Here is a 19,386-nt window from a genome sequence, read left to right as displayed (position 1 = left end):
TGGATTAAATGCATATGATATGAATATGAATGCTTGTAACTCGGGTTACAGTTAAACCTCTTCCAGATGGAACATGTACATAAGAAACGGCCAGGATTGGAAAGTAATTATTTAGTAGTCTGTTCTGTAAATATTTATTAAGCAGCTTGGTAGGCAACTGAAACTAGCACTTACTGCAAGGGTATATGAATATATAGGCTAATCAATTAAAGTTGTTTTTCTGCATCCTTAAAAAACATGAGTGAGAGGAACGGAACTTCGGTTATTAGCCAAGAAAACTGTTACTGTAAGCAGCATGTAGTATGCAAATAAAGTGCAAATCCCAACACGTATAACGTTTTTTGACATAAGAAAAACGAAAGTGGTTATTGATTTGCGTAGCCAAAGTGCCGCACCCTGCCCCCATGGTGTGCTGGGCTATACGGACTATGGATACGTAAAATGGAATTGCTCCTTTCTCCGCTCAGCCCTGAGCAGCAGTAGACTTTACCTGTTTAGTCCTGTCCCACAGGAAACTTGTGCCATACAGTGCCGCTTGCGACTCCCATTGGGGAGACGTGCGCAGTTCGCAACAGTTGTCGCGGTGTAGTGAATTTAACCGAGTAATAATTATATAAATGAGATTTAAAGTTTATGGATTTTGTTGGAAAGTTTTCCGGTAAAAAGGACGAAAGCAAGATATTGTGAACCTGTCCGGTAGTGCTGGCTTCTGGTGCAACATGGCCTCCTCCCCTATCGCAGGTGAAAGCAACTTCGTACAGGTGAGAGCATATTGGTGAATCTGGAAATGTAGATGTGCTGTTTTATTTTATTCAAAATTAAATGTTTGAAATCAGTGTTTTGCTCTACTATGCTGGCAATTGCGGATGCGTCTTGTTTAGTAACTCGCAGTCAGGTAGGCTATTACTGCAGGTTTTGCGAAACAGAAAGTTGCTGTATGGACGTCCGATTGGATCTGCAACTTTTTCCAAGTATAAATATGTTACTTTAAAAATATGCACTCCATCAGATATATTTAAATTGAAATTCATATGGACTATTTGAGATTGATTTCAATATATGATCCATGCCCATTACGTTTACCTTTCTCACGGAAATTTCACTCGACTGTAAACTGTTGCATTTGGAAAGGACCAGTGGTATGCTACCGATATTCTATGTCACAACATGATTTGAAATCAACACATTTGGCCTTTATTTGTAAAATTTTTATATTAACATTTTAACCAACTTTGTTATAAGCAGCAGTGAACTTGCGTAATTTTGGAACTTTCTTGGAGTAGCCTAATGGTTGTTGAGTTCACATTTTTCTTATTTCTAGTGTCAGCACAGGGGGTCCGATTTTTCCGACATTGTAGTTTACACTATTAAATTACCCCCAAAAGGCAAAGTTAGTGTTATGATTAGTTCTAGGTACTACAGACAGCGCTACATTCTTGAGTTGCGAGGAGATGCGAAAGCGTAAAAATGGGCTGTCCCCGCTGTTCTGTCACACATCCTTGAAACGAGGCTATGTTTAATCTTGTCTTCTTTTCGACTAGCCTTAACCTCCTGATTAATCGAGGGCCAGATAGGCTATTTGAGTAACATGTCCTCGTCACTGATTTCTAAATTGAAAGCATATACGCATTTCCTTTTTCAGAGCTCACAATGGGACATTGATGACTCAGGATAATAATACTATAATTAAAAGGACTGGCCTACTATTACATTGTTTAACTGAATATGGATCCGCACATAGATACTAGGTTGACCCATACAAGGTTAACCAAACCCATTTTATTTTAAGAAAAGGCACAGCATTGTTATCCCATGGCAAATTTTAACAACATACTCATTCATAAACGATACATATAAAAAAAAAAAGGATAAAACATGGTTTTTTAAAGCTTAATGTTTGAATATTGTCATTATCTTGCACATTTTTATTTTGCATGCAAATTTAATTTCAGTGGAGGGCTTGAACCAATAAATTTAGTTCTGCAGCAAGACTGATATATTTTTGACAGTGTTATGCACGCTGAATACTCTCAGTACATGCCAGAGATTCTGCTGATTTCACCATAGTTCCAACTACTTTATAGTTGTGCTGTAGGCATTTCAGATGAAAACATCATCCAAACGAATCATGTGGAAAAAAGCCCACCTTGCTGAGTGATTTGGGGCTGACAGTCAAAATGCACCTCGGGTGCCTGTATCAGATTCAGTACCTCTTATGCGGAGAACAGGTTGTACTACAAGCAGGTGTAAGTTGCTCTTATTAAAGCACTCACTTGGTGCATGCCTTATTAAATATGTGCTCTGGGGATTATTTTCCAAATACATACTGATATTTTCATAGTAACTGAAAATACATTTTAAAGTCCAATCAGATGTACAACTACAATGATCATTTTAATGTCCTTTTGAAGTTATTGTCAAAACCACTGTTAGTGAATTGGACAGATCTGTCTCACATTTCATTCTGGGTCAGCTTTTTGGGCCACTGGCATAGTTAGATGGATATTTTCCTATTTTGACATGTTTTGTCCTGAATTTGTTTCCTGACATAAACTACCAACTGCTGTTTCCATTATTGCCCTCTTTATTGCACAGTATTCTATTATTAAGTAATATTTAATTGCCATAAATTGTTGAGAAGCATTTACACTGCAAACATTACTCAATGCACTGAAGCACTTATGATCAGGTCTGGATAGGTAGTCATTTTCATGCAAGCATGCTTTTGAATGAAGAGTTTATTAAAAATGTATTATTTTTTTCCTTTTCACTATTGTACAGTGATACATGACTGCTTCATGAATCAGAACATAGAATCTCTGTAGAGCCAAATGCGTCAAACCAGCTTTTTAAGTAATGGTTGTCCTGTGATTTAGTTTAGGTAGACAAGCTGGCAGGAAAAGTGGTTGTAATCCCAGTCTGAAGATGCCAAGAATGAGTTTGATTATCAATTATTAAAAAGTGTTCTGAGTGCTCTCTATTTATGAACTCCAGAGAGACGCTTGCCAACACATCATGTGTGAGGTAAGCTGCTCAGTGTAGGGGCATCCTCGTGTTACTGGTGCACTACGTCTAGTGCTTTTAATGCGACTGCTATCAATTTTACAAACTTGTATTGATAGCAAAATTTGAATAAATAATTGCATTATTTAGTGTTCGATTTGTTAATGTGTGTGAAAAATTATGCAAAAAAGTTATACTTTTAAATCTCATGTCTTCAGGAAGACTGAAATTCAAAAATTATAATTTTTGATATGACAAAGTGGTTGAGAGGTTGAGACTCCAGCAAGGTTGAGACTCTAGCACCAGGTCTCAAGTGCGGTTTTCTTTCACTTGAACACCAAAATATTTTCCTTGCAATTCATGCCTTTTATTTGCTTTCTCTTACGATGCAGCAGTAGCTAACCCGGCTCATATGCCATATGTTCTAGTTTATGGGCCTTCTCACTCTGTATACACAGGGAACACACCATTTTTGTGTCTGGAGCTACAGTCTCTATTGTTGAACAGGGGAAGGCTTAAATGTACCGTTGCGACGACGTAAGCCACCGAAGTGTCCGTTCTGTATAGCAAACTCCTCAGCAGAGCAGATGAACAGATGAACTAGTGTGATGCATTTTTCACGAGAGGGGGCGTGTATTGCCCTGTGTCTGCCTAAGACTGTGGTCCCCTTACAGCTGCAGCTGTAGGTGATTGTAAAATGACTGAATGGGCCCTGTCAGTCGTGACCCAGACTGGCACAGTGAGAGAGGGCCAGGCTTCGCGCCAGGGCTGAGCTTCGGGAATCATCTTGGACTTCACAGGTTTTTTTTTTAACAATACAGGGGCCTGGCGCTCACACGATACCGTTTACCATGAGTTTCTGTGCCACGTCGACCCGGCGACAGCTCTCGGGTCATAACAGCAGCACTCTTTATGTTTCGCACCCAGCTGACAATGATGTCACGATCGAGTGAGCGGACAGCCGCTTTAGTCCCGTCCTGCTGCAGCCCTCCCTGATGACACAGTGCCACCCATCTCACTGGTGCTTCAGTTTCCACTTTCAGAAAACAAAACAGCCATTTTGCTTAAAAAAAAAAATCCAAAGGTTATTAGAGAGTGTCAGACTTTACAGGCGTTCATCTGAAGAGTTTCACATAAATGATTGTCCCTATTTTGTCCATCTTGCTGATCACGTGTGTGATTTGGTACAGTGCTGGGAATAATCAATGTGGAAAATGTCAACTGAATAGTCTCAGATGACAACAGTGAAAACAGACTTGCCTGAGTGTTTACCTCTTAGTTTGGGCTGAAATGTAACTGATAAATGGGGTCATAATATCAAGATTGTGTGAGATGTAGTTTGTACACAAACGTGATGCGTATATTTTATTGCAATGTAGGATGTTCTTTTTCTAGTCCAGAGGAAAAATTCAATATCGGTCGTGTGTTTTTATGATGGTTCCGTCTTTACGTCCTGCAATTTGTCAACTGTGCTGCCTGTCCCACTAAATTGGGGCCGTAGGACAGAGCCTGGGCTTGAGAGGTTAGCCACATATGCTGAGGCAAACAGGGTTATTTCAGGCCAGTCTTCACAGTGTTACGGGTTACTTCCTCTGCTGGGCTTTAGATGAATGATCCAAATATCACATTTAAAAAAAATAAATAAATAAAAAAGTTCTGTTTGGTCTGCCAGCTTGTTTTCTTTTGCTAAGTCACAGTTATGGATTTTGAGTAAATAGCACATTTGAAACACTAAATGAGTGTCTTGCAGTCTCTTTCTTATATTGGAAAATATATGATGGTGTTTATCCACCATAGTGACACTTTTTAGGGGTTGTTCTTTTCATTTTGACCCCGTAGTGGTTAGTGGCAATGGCAATTTGATGCACCAAAAGAAGTCCTGCATGGTGGTTCACTGGTATTATACAAGAATACAGTGTAAAATAACCTTTTGAGCCTGCTTCTGCAATTTAGAATGTACAGTCAGTACTGCATGTAAATCCTTCAATAGGTTTACCCTCAATGTTTGCAACTGTGATTAATACTGTACCTTTAATTTAGTTGCATCTAAGCCAAATTGCTGGCCAACAAACTTAATTTGCAAGTTTAGAAGTGATGCAGCCGCAAATGTTATCTATTTGCTCGGAGACTATACTATATATAGTATAATTAATTTTTCCATTTGTATCACAATATTCACCCCCTTGAACATGAACATGAAAAAATTATCTCATTAAACAAATATGAGTAAACTTGTACTTATTATAGATTTCTGTTTTAGCAAGACTGTGTCTGCAATTAAGACTTAATTAGATGTGTGCATTTCAGAACTACATGAGGAGTCACATTAATCATTCAAGGGACAGTGTTAAGTCCTTTTCTATGCATAAGTGGCCAGGGAGTACATTATAAATAATTTTTAGAGGATCCTTAATTGCATTGATTTAAAAGATTTCTATCATTGTATCACAGTGCACTGTGTGGTAGATATTCCTTGTTGTAGTGAAACTGCTGCAATAGGGAGCGATTATATTGTGTAGTTTAAGATTTTTTTGTGGATTGTTCCAAATATGGGGTTTAGAATAACTGAAACCGATAGTTTTTTTTTTTAGAAGTAGCTATGACGTGTCTTTTTATCCTGAAACTAAAACAAGACTAAAGTCTGACTAATGCACCTTTTCCTGGAAGGAATTATTATAGCTATCATTTGCCAAGTCTGATTGCATCACTTGCCTAATGAGTTGGAAAGGGACAGCTTCATTCTCTTGCTGCAAATTTAGAGTGATATTCAATCACCATTTTTACCCAAAACTACGGACGTGTTTGGACTGTATCCTTGTTCTGCCTAATTCGAAATGCTTCCAGTGTTTCCCCTCATTTTGGTGCCAAACCAATTCAGCAGAGAGTGGTGTAACAGACATTTTTATTTAGCTAAAAGCTTTGTGGTACGTGTGTGAAATATATTGAGATGAGAACCTAACAGAAAACATGATTTAGAGGTTTCTCTGTTAAAGAACATCATTGTGTTTTTTGGAAGTTAAACAACAGACCCAAGATTTCAGAGTCAGCACAAGGGTTGCTCACCTCACCTCATCTGTGCAGTGTAACCAACTGCCTGAATTTTTGTGCAACAACCAAAAAATTGGGAAATTGGGGGGCAGGGCTGTGGGCCCTCTAATATGCAGCCACCCAGTGACAATCCCTGTCAGCTGATGTGAAGGAAAGGCAGACTGTCACTGATGCACCGTGAGAGGAAGTTCCGGATTCCATTTCGTCCCAATAGCCAACCCACTCCAGCATGTATTTTCAAACGTAAAATTTGTCATACAGTCAGATGAAGTTGGTTCTTTTGCACTGGGCAGAACAAAGTCTGACCTACCTTGAAATTAACTGAAAACATGATCCTGTTTCATCTCATGATCAAGGGTGTATTCAAACAGTGGTTTTTACATAGGTTAGAAGCCTGGTCTGGCACTCTGTGGGTTATTAAAAACAGACGTAATGACTTTGTAGCTGTATGCTTCCACGTATGTCATTGCACAACTCTCTGTGAGGTAAATAAACTCAGGAAACCTCCCCCCTGGTTGGGAATGTTTCTGTCTGGTGCCTCTTAGCACCTCGACACCTCTATAATTTGGAAAATGACATCTGTCAAACTGTAATGATGAGTATTTTGTGTGTCCAAAGTGACATTTAAACCTGAGGTACAGGAAGGAAGTTATGTTGCTGTTGCTGTATACATCAGGTGTGCCTTACGGAGTCACCAAAGGTGTGTGTGCGTGTGTCTGAACAATTACCGTAGATGGTTATTGCTGAACTATTTGGCCACTGTGGGTTTTGCCATAGGTAGATTTTTTTGTGCATGACTTTGAGCAGGTGGCGACTGGTCACAGTCCACATTGGAAATGAGAAGTAAGCTATGTCACATGACTGCTGTTTTCTCTCTTTTTTTTGGCTCTTGAGGGAATATTCTTCTCAAGAGAATGCTTTAAATTTATGTCAACTTGGAAATGGTAATAGCCAGCTCATGCTGGAATGCTGTGCTCATTGGCTGTTCCTTGTCAAAGCAGGTCTTGTTTGGACTTTATTGGTGTCACATTTCTGGATATACACTGTCGTGCTCGGCGCTGATAAGTCTGTCAGTGGCTGTTGTGGTCAGAGTCTCCCCTTTCAAACTCAACCCTTGTTTTTGCAGCATTGAGAAGGAAGTGAACGCTGGCCTTCAGTGCTGTAACACTCTTCCGTTGTGCTGTTTGGACAGATTCATGTTTCTCTGGGATGACAAGGAAACAGTACAGGTGTAGGTGTTTTTGCCAAGTGTATAAGGAGACTTGGCATGGTTCTTCTTGCCAGTGTTTTAGAGTTACCTGTTGCTGTTTTGTCAACACTAGCGAGACAAATTAGCAGAGTTTCTCTGTATCTAACTGATGTATGTAGCATTAGCATGCACAATCATTTGCCTTTGTTTTTGTGAAAAGTTCAAAAGACAATATAGAGTAGGTGCATTCCCCTAGGTGACTACGAGTCTAGTGTACTTTGGGTATCTCAGTGTCTGCTACTTTGCTATTATGATCAAAACAAGTTTAACAACAGTGCTCACTGCACATTACCTGGTGTAAAAATATTCCATGTGTTTTCATGTCTGCATGGTCTTTAATTACTGGTAAGCATAGCTTGAATGGTGCTCTAGACATGTGGAATTCCATGAACTTGCTTATGATGTAACAGGGAATGTGAAACAAAATTGATTGAGTGGATGTGGCATTTAACTGAATAGATTACGATTTTTCTCCTTGTGAGGGACACTAATATGATGGAAAGATGCACTAAAATTATTATTTGATTGCAGGTGTAGGGCTATGCTGCTCCAAGTTAATAATGTGTTCCACCTGCATGTGGGCATTGTTTTGCCCAAACATTCCAGCACATTTTATTTTTAGACACGACATGCCAAACTTGTTTACACCTCCAGCCCCTCCCACCATTAACCTCATTCATGTCACTTTCTCTGTTTTACTGTCTTCCTGTAGTAACAGCACTGCGTGTGTGGGTCAACAGAGCAGTTACTATGGATATCCGTAAATTCACTGTGGAAGTTCAGAACTGCCCTCACGGTTCGCTCACGGTTCTGAACAAGTGCACACATTACCCTTCAGCCTTAACCTTCCAACCTTAAAAACAAATGCAACTTTTGTCATAAAGTCAAAAAGAGACACTATCGAAGGTATCTGAAACCTAACGAATGGTGTGAATCTGCAGATCCCCTTCGCACAACCCATGGGCCCAGCACTCAGGTCTGCTCTTTATTTCAATATCAGGAGTTGATACTGCTGTTCAGGGAGCAGTGATCTCGATAATGACACTTTTGAATGCTATGATGTATTTTGATTATTCAGCTAGGAAATTTGTATTTACGACTGAAGTCAAAGTATTGTGAAGTCAAGTAACTGGGAGCATGCAATGCTTCAAATTGTATTACAGGTTCATGTATTTTATCATTTAGAATTAATGTGTACTTCAGATATATATATAATTTTAAGCACAGTTTAAGGATACAAATGTAAACTTCTTCACATGTTAAAGAGGTTTGATGCTTGTAGGCTCTTCTATAGTGTATTTCCTGCAAAGAGATGAGGTAATCTTAAATGCTTAGGTAGGGATGTAGGGGTTCTAGCAGTGATTCCTAGGCATTTTATACTGTGAAACACTTTGACCAATGGGAACTACTTTTTTTACATTGGAAAAAATGCAAACAGTCACTGTTTAGAGCGTTTCCAAAAACAAATTTGCGCACCTCATTTGTGTTCACCGTACAACCATTTTAGGAGTTGAAACATGCCTTTTACTGGCTTTTGAGTGTAAGCCAGAACATAAATCTGACAGTAATGTGTGTGTGTGTGTGTGTGGGGAGACCTTGCTCTCCGATTTTGTGTTTGGATCTGCAGTTCCTCAGATGGACTATCCTGTCTGGAAGCCTGTCTTTTGTAAAGACCCCGGTGTTCTACATGGGAATCCTTTTTAGTAAATGCCTCTTTGGTTGTCACAGACACTGCAAAATAAACTCTGTGTTCCCCTGACTTACTGTTGAGGCTGCCGGGGTCTTCTTTTAGCGAGGGTGAGAACTCCGGGGATGGTATGCGGCTTGTCGGCGATGTGAGTTTTACTACCGAATGCCCTGTTGTGTGCCGACGGGCCTTGCCGGGCCTGCCAAACAAATCCTTTTAAAATCGCCACCACAGTGCCCTTGGACAACACCAGAGCTTTCTTGTTCAGGTGGAAATGTAGCTTGGCGTAACCTCATTACAATGTGACCCCCTATAACGGGGGACTGCCATAACTTTCTTTGTCAGCCATTACACTTTTACTGTCTTGGTGCCAAGCAACTGCTTTAGCAGTCTGCGTGGCCTGATATTGATCTTGACAATGCCTTAATAATTAGGCGATGCTTTGTTTTTGTTTCCGAATGACGAAGCCTGAAAGGGGCTGACATGGTCACATGGTTTACTTCAAAATGGCTTTGAAGAACGCCAGTGTGAACGTGTGCCGCGACCTTAAATGTACTCTGAAGTGTATCCTCAGTGCAGCTGGAAATGAAGTGCTTCATTGTGCTTTGTTCACCCTTACAGTCATTGGACAACACCTGTTTCCAGGTAATTGACAAACAGGCTGGTGATTTTAGGATCTTTGTTTTCTTTGGAGTACGGTAATAGCAAACGGTGAATGCAATACCCCTTCTGGAATTTTTTAAGTAAGCGCATTATGGGAAAGATCTGCCCCTATTCTCCACACCATTGTGGGCAGGGAAACAATACAGACAGGACAATACAGACAAGCTGTTGAAATGTTCTTAAACAGATCTTTTTATTTATTAAAGATTAATTTGTTGTAGGTTTACTTTCACTTTCTCTGCTTTAGTTCAGCCTGACAGATTTGCAACTTGCCTTCATTTAAAAAAAAAAAAAAATTCATTATTTTTGGACTGGAAACAAGTAATTTTACTCCCTTTATTTAAAAAAAAAAAAAAAAAATCCTGCCAACGATGTCTGCAACAATAAACATGCAATTATGAGCAAATCCTTTCAGCTGGGATAGACTTTCGTTGTGGATTAGTCCTGCCATACTTTTAAGTAAACATTTGGTGTGGACAAATTATTTGGATCAATAAAGCTACTTTGAAGTATCTGGGTGGACACATGCCAAACAGAACCCCATTAAGGCAAGGTCAGTTGGTCACCTCTTGCTTCTGTTATAATATAAATGTATTGGACGAGTCAGTACTAGTATATAGTAACAAAATCAAAGTTTGGCCAAGAGTCATTCTAACCACATTGTGGTTTGACTTGACAGTGAAACAAAAAATAATTTCTGTTACTTTCTATGCTATTTATATACATAATAATGCACAAACCCAAATGTGATATTGGTGTCAATTCAGTAAGGCCTGGAAGGTACCCGTTTGCCAAGTGTGTACAAAGAGGGCTAATCCATTTCTTTACAGCTTCTGCACTGAACCTGAATTTTGCCCAGTTATTAGTTTGATATGAGATCATCAAAAAAGTCACAAGCCACATCTGTAGACTGCAACTGTACCCTCAATGAAAACATTTATGCCAGTAATCTTCATTCCTGGCCCTGGTGTGTTGCAGGATCTGCTGGTTTTTGTTTTTTGCCTTAATATCAGCAACCAATTCCGAACCAAGAAACCCGGTGAGGTGCGTTAACTGTGTAATCGACTACTTATTTAATCAATTAAGTGCAGAGTAACAACAAAAACCAGCAGACCTTGTGGCCTGCCAGGACCAGGAATAGTGTATGCAGCTTTTTATTGGCAATGAAGCCAAAATAACTTGGTTAGAACAAAAACTAGCACATGCACCGGCCCTCCAGAATTAGAGTTGCAGATCCCTGCTGTAAGCAAAGCTGATGTGGTTTATAAGAATGTGTCGGAAGGCTTCTGTAGCATCTGTTTCACTTTCAATCACAAGTAGTAAAACATGACTCGATAAATGTACGTCATTTGAATGCAAGAGACACGGCCCAGCGATGCTATCTTCATCCATAAAACGTGTCTCTCTTATGTCCTGCTCAGGTCTCAGCTTGTGCAACGTGTCACAGCGTTTGTGACACCCTAGGGCTGAACTGTTGTATTGCTGGACCACGCAAACCTTCACAATTGCTGTAAAACGCTGTGGCACTGTCAAGTTAATTCACGCCAAGGTGAAAATCCTTTGGCACAGGTGACATGTTGTTCTCTGCCTCAGACCAAAAGAAAAACAAAAGTCCTTTTTTTATAATGTGATCAACATGTGAATACTTTTTGAACTGTTATTTTAATTGATGAGCTGCCTCTCTCTGTTTCAGACTGATAAACATTTACACAGAACAGGTCCTGATATGTCCTTTGTACTTTGTGGATCAGAACCAGAACAGGGTGTCAGTTGAAGAATAGCACAGTTCTCTTCCTCTGCTTTGTTTGACTTGCAAAGAGTTCAGAGTATAGAGTTTTTCTATACCAGCACATGCCATTCCTAAGGCTGCTTTTTATCCCCTTTATTCACTATCTCACAATGTTTGCTGAGGCTTGCGACATTTTCTTTTTACTGGCAAATTGACTGAGAAAGCCAAAGTCTTATTTCTCTCTCAGAGGTCCAGGGCAGCTCAAGGGCAACCCTAACTAATTTTCCAGATAGTTTAAAGATATTTACTCGCCCTCTGACCTGTGCACTCTGTGCTTGAAGGCAACTGACCACCCAGTCATCCAGTTCAGGTAGGTCTTGTCACAGCTGGTACAGTGATCTAAGTTAAGCCGAAATATTTAAACAGAGCTCTACAGCTGCCTTATTGCATATGTATGTGAATAAATCTAATTTTACATTACCTATCACTTGAAGCAGGTAGTGTAGGTCACAGAGCAGTCCAGAGCCATGTTTTCGAAGGCTTAGAATAAAGTGAAGCCAATTTTATTTAAGGTTGTAGTGTTTTAATTATGTTCTTTTGTAATGAACGCAGTATTATTTCTTAATTATTTCTTTCCACCTTAAAAGAGTACCTGAAGACAGGAGTAAGTAAACACATCCTTTTCCAAGGAATATAGTATGTGTTCAGCATACAACATTGTCATGTAGAGGAAAATTGATTGCTTTCTGTAATGTAAAATTCAGTGTTCAAAAAGTAAATATTATATACGCTGATCACCAACATGCCTAATAGTTTGGCTTAAAGCTGTACAGCCAAATTTTAAAAGAGACAATCCCAGTTCAAATGGCGGAGTGGAATTCTGTATAATTAGCGTGGTGAGAGAACACACCTTTTAATGCTTTCTTTTTAGTGATGAGTTTTCTTAATGAAATGGTGTGGTAGGTACGATTGGACTTTAATCTACCTTTATTGCCAACTGTATAAATAAAGTCTTTACAGCCTAGTCTGAAGAAGGGGGAGGGAGGGGCAACTGAATCAAGGATAAGTGACAGGTGGTGAGCTTCTTCTTCAGAATTGATTATACAGTGTGAAATTAGAATCTATTTATAACCAATTGTGATGCCTTGCTTTTGTGAGTTTCAGTAAGAGGTGATGGCTGGACAGAAATAATTTCGTTTGCCTTTCTAATGTGTGTGTGCATTTGTTTGTTTGTTTGTGTGTGTGTGCGTGATTGGTGAAAACAAACCTAGCTTTGCACATATCATGGAATGGAAGTTTTATTATATATTACATTACAGGCATTTAGCAGACGCTCCTATCCAGAGCAACTTACACAGCTTCTACATAGCATTTGTATTGCATCCATTTATACAGCTGGATATACACTGAAGCAATGCAGTTTAAGTACCTTGCTCAAAGGTATAACGGCAGTGTCCTACCCAGGAATTGAACCTGTGAGGTTACAAGACCAGTTCCTTACCGATTATTCTACACTGCCGCCCTTGGGGAGATTACGGCATAGTATTATGAAGATTCATAACCGGTAGGAACAATTAAAACCACAGGTGTGTCATCACTGTACTGCCCTTGAATTGAACCTAAAGTGTCTCAGTAATTATTAATCTATTTAAGTCACACACAAGCATCAAGACCTGAAAGAGTTCATACAACTTTTTGTCCTAGCGTCCACAAGACTGCATTCATAGATAACATTGTCTTGGCTTGTCCTACCTATGATTTTTTATGACCTGTTCTGTAGGTTTCCTTTTGACTGGTCGTGTGAGCGTGTGAGCGCGCGTGAGTGCGTGAGTGGTAAGCATTTGCTAAAGAGATCTGGATGTGTACTTAATTTATTATGGCCTCTAAGGAGGACCACCCCTGTTATGTGGACACCAACCTAACCTAAAAAATGATAACATATCTCCATGGAAGGCTGGTCATTTAAAATTTGTGGGGTTGGTTGTTGTTACAGTAAAAATATGTTTTCATGTTGTCATGTTGAATCGGAAACTACTCAATTTAGAATTGTTTACTCAATCATGTACACAGTCATAAATAGATTTTGGGTATGTTAAACTACCATTTGCTTGCATATTTTAAAGCCATATAAATTCACCCAATTTTCACATCAAGGATATGTAGTTTGCATATCGCCTACAGTCCTTTATAGTTGACCTACTCCTTGCTCAGGCATATAACTGAAATGGGCAAGTGTGACACATTACTGATTAAGTGATATATACAGTATTTTTCATATCAAAAGATTGATTATGGAAACACATTTTGCTCTTGTGCTTTTTTCCTTACAACACAAAGAAATAGCAATTGATTTTAACCCCTTATTGCAGAGCTTCTTTTTTTCTTCCTGAGTGCTCCATAGTCCACACACATTAGTATTCCCATGGAGTCCTGGTTGCCATGGAGAAGCCATGAAGTTGTCCCATGTTACCATGGGGATTTCCTGCCATAATGCACCTCAAGCAATCAAATGCGAGCATTTTTATGCTTCACACAATGCTTCCTGTAGCTTTGGCTGTCAGGTAAAAGGGAAAATCCTTTGGAAATATGTGCATATAAAACACATGCCTGACACATGAATTTAAGCAAACATCATTCCATTTATTAAACGTTATTCTAATTCTGGAATAACATTTTATGGAATGGCCATTAATGCTAATGTATTGCAGCCTCATGATTCATTTTAGTTTTCTATTGTTTAAAATATGTTGTTTTTATGGCTTATTCAGTATTTAGAATTTGATAAGTGCTGCCTAAATCTTTTGTTAGAGCTGGGATTGCTATTTGTATTCTGTCTGGTGTGATCTCCCACCTGCTACGATGTACACACACAAACGTAGGGCAAACATGGAATATGGCCAGTTTCCTACGCATATACGCACACAGACGCACGCTCACACGCAAACACACACACGGACCCCACAGGCACGTATGGCATCATAATTAGACATGTAATCTCATGCTGGCTGGTATACGCTTTCACCCAGCTCAAAATGCTATTGTGCTCTTGTTATTGACATTTTCTTTGCAATAGCTGTGGGCTAATGTTGCGTGGGCTGCAGTGCGCTTTGACTGTTAACTGTGTGCTGTGAGCAGAGGGCATTGCTCTGCCACTTCCCTGTGCCATATGACATTATACAGGCTGTCAGCGGGCTGTTATTGCACAGTTCTCTGGGAAATCCCCGAGAATAACATTGGAGGGTATCCTAGGAACGGCAGAACGGACCTATTCTCCATTCATAACGGGTCCCGTTCAGCTGGCAGAGCATGGCAAGTGAATACGTTAAAAAATGACCCATCTTCAACGGCATGTTACCCACAGTGCTTTGCGAAGCCGTTCTTCGTGTGGTGGATGGCCTGTTGTTGCACCTTTTGTGTGGGTGTATTTATGACTTGTGTAGCTCCCAGAAGAGAGAGAGACACTACATCAACCTGTGTTTACAGCAGGCTTTGTGCAGCGGCAGTGGGAAAGCAGCCTTCTTTTTTTCTGTGGAGATTATCCCCCTCGCCTCTGTTTTCCAGAACTCTCTGAATTTCCACCTCAATTTCAGGATTTTTATTGAATATGAAATGTACTGTTGTTGCCTTTAAGCAAACATGGTTGATGATGGTGATGATGATGATGATGATAATAATAATAATAATAATAATAATAATAATAATAATAATAATGATAGAAGTTACCTCCATGTACCTGAGAAGGAGTAAGTGGTTTTGAAAGTGAATGGATAGATGGATAATAGATTGTATTTATATAGTATTTTTCATTATCTCAAAGCACCTTATACTGAAAGGGTGAAGCTCATCTCACCCACCATCAATGTGAAACATGCGCCTCTGTGATTCAGGCTTGCCATTTTACACCACAACTACACTTTCACTGGGAGGGATGGGATTGGCATGCCAGTTATGCGTGAGTGGGGATGATCGGGAGGTAATTTGGTTAGGAATTTGAGCAGAACACTGGGGAACCCAATACCCTTTGCGGTAAATGCCTTGGGATCTTTATTGACTAAGGTGAGTCAGCACCTCATTTAAACATTTTGTCAAAAAGATAATAGTAGGGTCCTTGCACTGGGGCTTTTTATTTTTTTTTGGCTTGGTCCAGAGGGGAGACCTACCCCTACTGATCCAACAGTATGAGGGCATTAAAATATGTGATTCATTTCCTGACACACACTGTTAGAAATATCTGTCATATAATTCCTTAGATATTGTACTGCGAAGAAAGAAAGAGTGGTGTATAACTGCCTAAAATATTCTCTGACCTATACTAGATTTTATAGATTCCTTTAATTATTTTGGGTCATGTAAGACGTGATTTGCATGCGCTTTGAATGATTAATTGTAGGGAAGCTGACAATGGCTACGTCATACAGCATTCATGACTTGTGTGACAATATGAGTGGTGGATGGAATGAAGTTAAGAGTGGAATTTTCCATGCTGATATTTTAAGACAGATGGAGGCCGTCTTGGAAAAAGAAGAGGGGCTATGGTTGCAAGCATGTCACAAAACTAGCACCTCTAAACTGGGAAGTTCCCTGTTGGCATGGATCACAGGCCTGTTGTTATTTTTCCTAGAAGTACGGCTTATTTCCGGTAAATTCCACCCCACCATTGTTATCTCTCAGTTTCTCCCGCTTGAGATTGTGGATCAAAGAGAAGACATCCCTGGAGGCAACAACAAATCCAGACACTCGACACACACAACCCGTTCTATTAGACTGCACAATTAAAACTACTGGCAGAATTAAAAAAAAAAAAAAAAATTAAAAATTAATGCACCAGTTTAAGCATGCAGTGCATTGCATATGCATGTTTACTTGTATTTACCGTATTTGATGCATTGTTATACTGTATGAGGAGAGAAAAATCTTTTTTTTTTTGTGGGCTTACAGAATAAATGTGAATGTACTGAAGGGGATTGTAATGGTGGTCAGTGTGTGTTTGTATCATACAGAGCGTTAGCTGGGAATGTGCAAATCCCAGCCACTTCACAGAGAGAGTGTGGCCTTTATGGGGAGCCCCATGGGCTTTCTTGAATGTCCTTTTCAATATGTTCAAAAATAGAACAGATCGAAGCACAATACAGTTGGAATGAATTGGTTATGATTGAGTCACTGTGCAGTCAGTAACATGACTTTCCAATATCTATGTTAATTACACATTGGATGCATAAAGGCAATAACATGCACTTTGTATTATAATTCATGTAAATTATGCAGAAATGTATTTATACAGCTTGAATAACCTCATAAAGTTGGCAGATGTTATTCTCTTAGAGATGTGTCATTTACGTATGCTACAGCAGAGCTGTGAATTATTCTACCAATTTACATAGATGGCTTCTTGTTTTAATTTGATCTTAGTTTCTACTGTGTATTATATGAGTGAGGCTGTTTGAGCCAGATGGTTTCCTTCTATTCCATGTAACTACAATACACTTCGGGTTGTATGGATAAAAAAGACATTGAACAGGTATTACTTTTTCTTAGTCTGTGTCACAGTCTTTTTCAGTTAATATCTGAGACTAGTAAGCAGGTGTATAAATCAAGAGGAAATGCTGGCTTCAGTGTTCATGTGGGCTGTATTTTTAAATTCAGACTCTAAAAGAGGACCTGTAAGGTGACACTGTTTTAGGGGTAACATCCGTTGAGAATGATCTCAAGTTTAGTTTTTTTTCCCCCCCTCCACATTCTGGAAAGTTGAAAGGCATGAAGGTTTTAGTACCTTTTTTGTATCACTGATGTATATTCCATCAAGAAAGGTTTGTTCCAAGAGAGAGAAAATTGATTAGCAGGTGGTGATTCCATTTCTGCATGAGTGACCCTGCTCGATTTGCTTTCTATCAGCATGTAAAAACCTCTGTACTTCCTAGATTAACTTTACATGTGACCAGCTGGCGACATTTATCAAATCGCTTAAGCTGACTCACAGTGACTTTTCTGTATATTGGCTGTGCAGAGAGATTCATCCAACTGTCTATGGGAGCAAGTTCCTGTCAGAGCTCTTTTCTCGCCCTGCTCTCTGCGTACCCACGGGTTTGTTCATCTCATTAGGTTTAATCATCATTCTTGTCATAGGCACCAAAGCCAGTAACAGCCAAAGCACTGGGTTCAAGCAGTGGGGCATTTTGACCGAAGATGATCTGGCAGCAGATTCAGCTTTGCACTGATACTTTAAACTGTCCAGCGCTGTAGATCTGGGTATCATTTGATCTTCAGTTTTGAATATACTGCCGTTTCTGAATATAAATACAGTACATTGTCTGATTTGTGCAATTGTTGTCTGTTGTGTTGTGATCTGTGTTAAATACTGACTACCATATTTGTACTGCATATTACATTATGCTATATAATAAACTATATAATGTATATTGTGTTTTGTCAGGGCTTTTAGTTGGTTTTTTTTGTCAATGGTTGGTAAAGCCCACAATGCAGTCATTTTTTCCATTATTGCAAGGTTTGTAAGGAAAATTTTGAATTTAATGTATATTTAATCATGAAATTGTACAGACCCAACTGGCCAGCTAGATATAGCTAGGTAGACTTATCTCAGTGGTATACACCACTTGTAGAATTGGATAGCCTAAGCAAAAGTAATCAAATTAGACATGTATGTTCTATTTTACAATATAAGGAATCTACAAAAGTACATTTGAGAAATGGCAAGAAGGAAAAGCATAGTAGATCAAAGGCAAAAATGACTGATTTTGAATTAAGTTCAACGGGGGACACGGTCTGTTTCCCCTTGTGCTGTGGACATGGCCTTGTGATGACGTCAATGTCATCTTTATGTCTCTGTCTCTTCTGGCTCCTCCCACTCTAGTAGCTCCTTCGGCTGGTCTAGCTCCTCCCTTAGCCAGCTCCCAGACAGTAGAGCCGTTTAACTGCCTGTGAATTTTTATCTGGTCTCTATGGAAATTCCAGCTGTCACTATCACTGCAAACATGGCCTAGAGGACTTGTAGGTCTTGCTCCTGCTGTAGTGTGTCATCTAATATAGTTTATTCAGTGGCATACAAGCTTATGTTTTATGCGGAAATACATTCCTGGTTAGTAGATACATAGGATTTATTAAACATACACAGGATTTATTGATATGCTGCTTCCTTTTAAAATGACAGTCTTCACATGGTATATAATTGCCAAATAAATATTCCTTCTTTTGTTCCATAACCAGGGGTGCTTACAAAGGATTAGTATAATTCTGGAAATGTAATTGATGTGTTTGCAGTTTGTTGGCACATGCAAATCTTTTCTTACGGCCTCAGTTCACCTGAACCTTATACTTATGTCAATGGAAGTATTATTATTATTATTATTATTATTATTACAAAACATTTATTGGGATACAATGAGGATTTAATGAATTATGTTGTTCACCTAAGCAATGTGTTTGCTTCTCAGGAGTAGCAATGGTGTTCTGCAGTAAAAAATAAGTTTTAACGGTCAATTGTCTGTAGCCCAAAGAAGAGTCACAAACGGAAAGCACCTTATACTTCTTGATATCAAAGTCAATTCCAAAGGTCAGTTACTCAGAGCCCTTCTGCTGAAGCAGCCTTCTGTCTGAGTGCAGCAGACCATAAAAAGCGCCTGTGTACAATGTGAATCTAATATTAACCAATGGCAAACTAAGAATTTAGAAGTCCTTCCCAGTTGCGAGTATTCATTCTTGCAAGACGGCAAATTTGTTGGCAGCTGCATCAAAAAGAATTCCAGTCAATTCAGATAAACATGCTAATGCTGAACTATTAGAATATTCTCTGCCAGAACACTGTCTATCAATTGGTCAGTCTGTGTATAGTGTTTTATTTCATTACATTTACCCATTCCTTTGTGTCTGATTCCTGACTCATGCTGGTGTGTTCAGAATCTCTGGTAACGAGTGATGAATTAAGAGTTACCTCGGGAAATGACGGCCAACACGCCGCTTGATTCGTTTTTTATTAGGTGCCGTGTAAGCAAA

At 39.3% G+C, this 19,386-nt stretch overlaps 1 protein-coding gene across 1 annotated transcript in view; it reads left to right on the top strand.

The window, feature by feature from the left end:
• Positions 1-511: 511 nt before the first annotated feature.
• The window catches only part of ank3b (ankyrin 3b), a 163,096-nt gene continuing 144,221 nt past the window's right edge, over positions 512-19,386 (top strand). Inside the window, exon 1 of the mRNA XM_035403086.1 lies at positions 512-761. Within this exon, the coding sequence (XP_035258977.1) occupies positions 720-761 (42 nt within the window). The 5' untranslated portion in view covers positions 512-719. The remainder of the gene's footprint in view (positions 762-19,386) is intronic.

This window comes from Anguilla anguilla, chromosome 2, assembly GCF_013347855.1.
Source record: "Anguilla anguilla isolate fAngAng1 chromosome 2, fAngAng1.pri, whole genome shotgun sequence".
Taxonomy (NCBI): domain Eukaryota; kingdom Metazoa; phylum Chordata; class Actinopteri; order Anguilliformes; family Anguillidae; genus Anguilla; species Anguilla anguilla.
The sequence above is the reverse complement of the archived record's forward strand: the minus strand, read 5'-3'. Positions and strand labels throughout refer to the sequence as shown.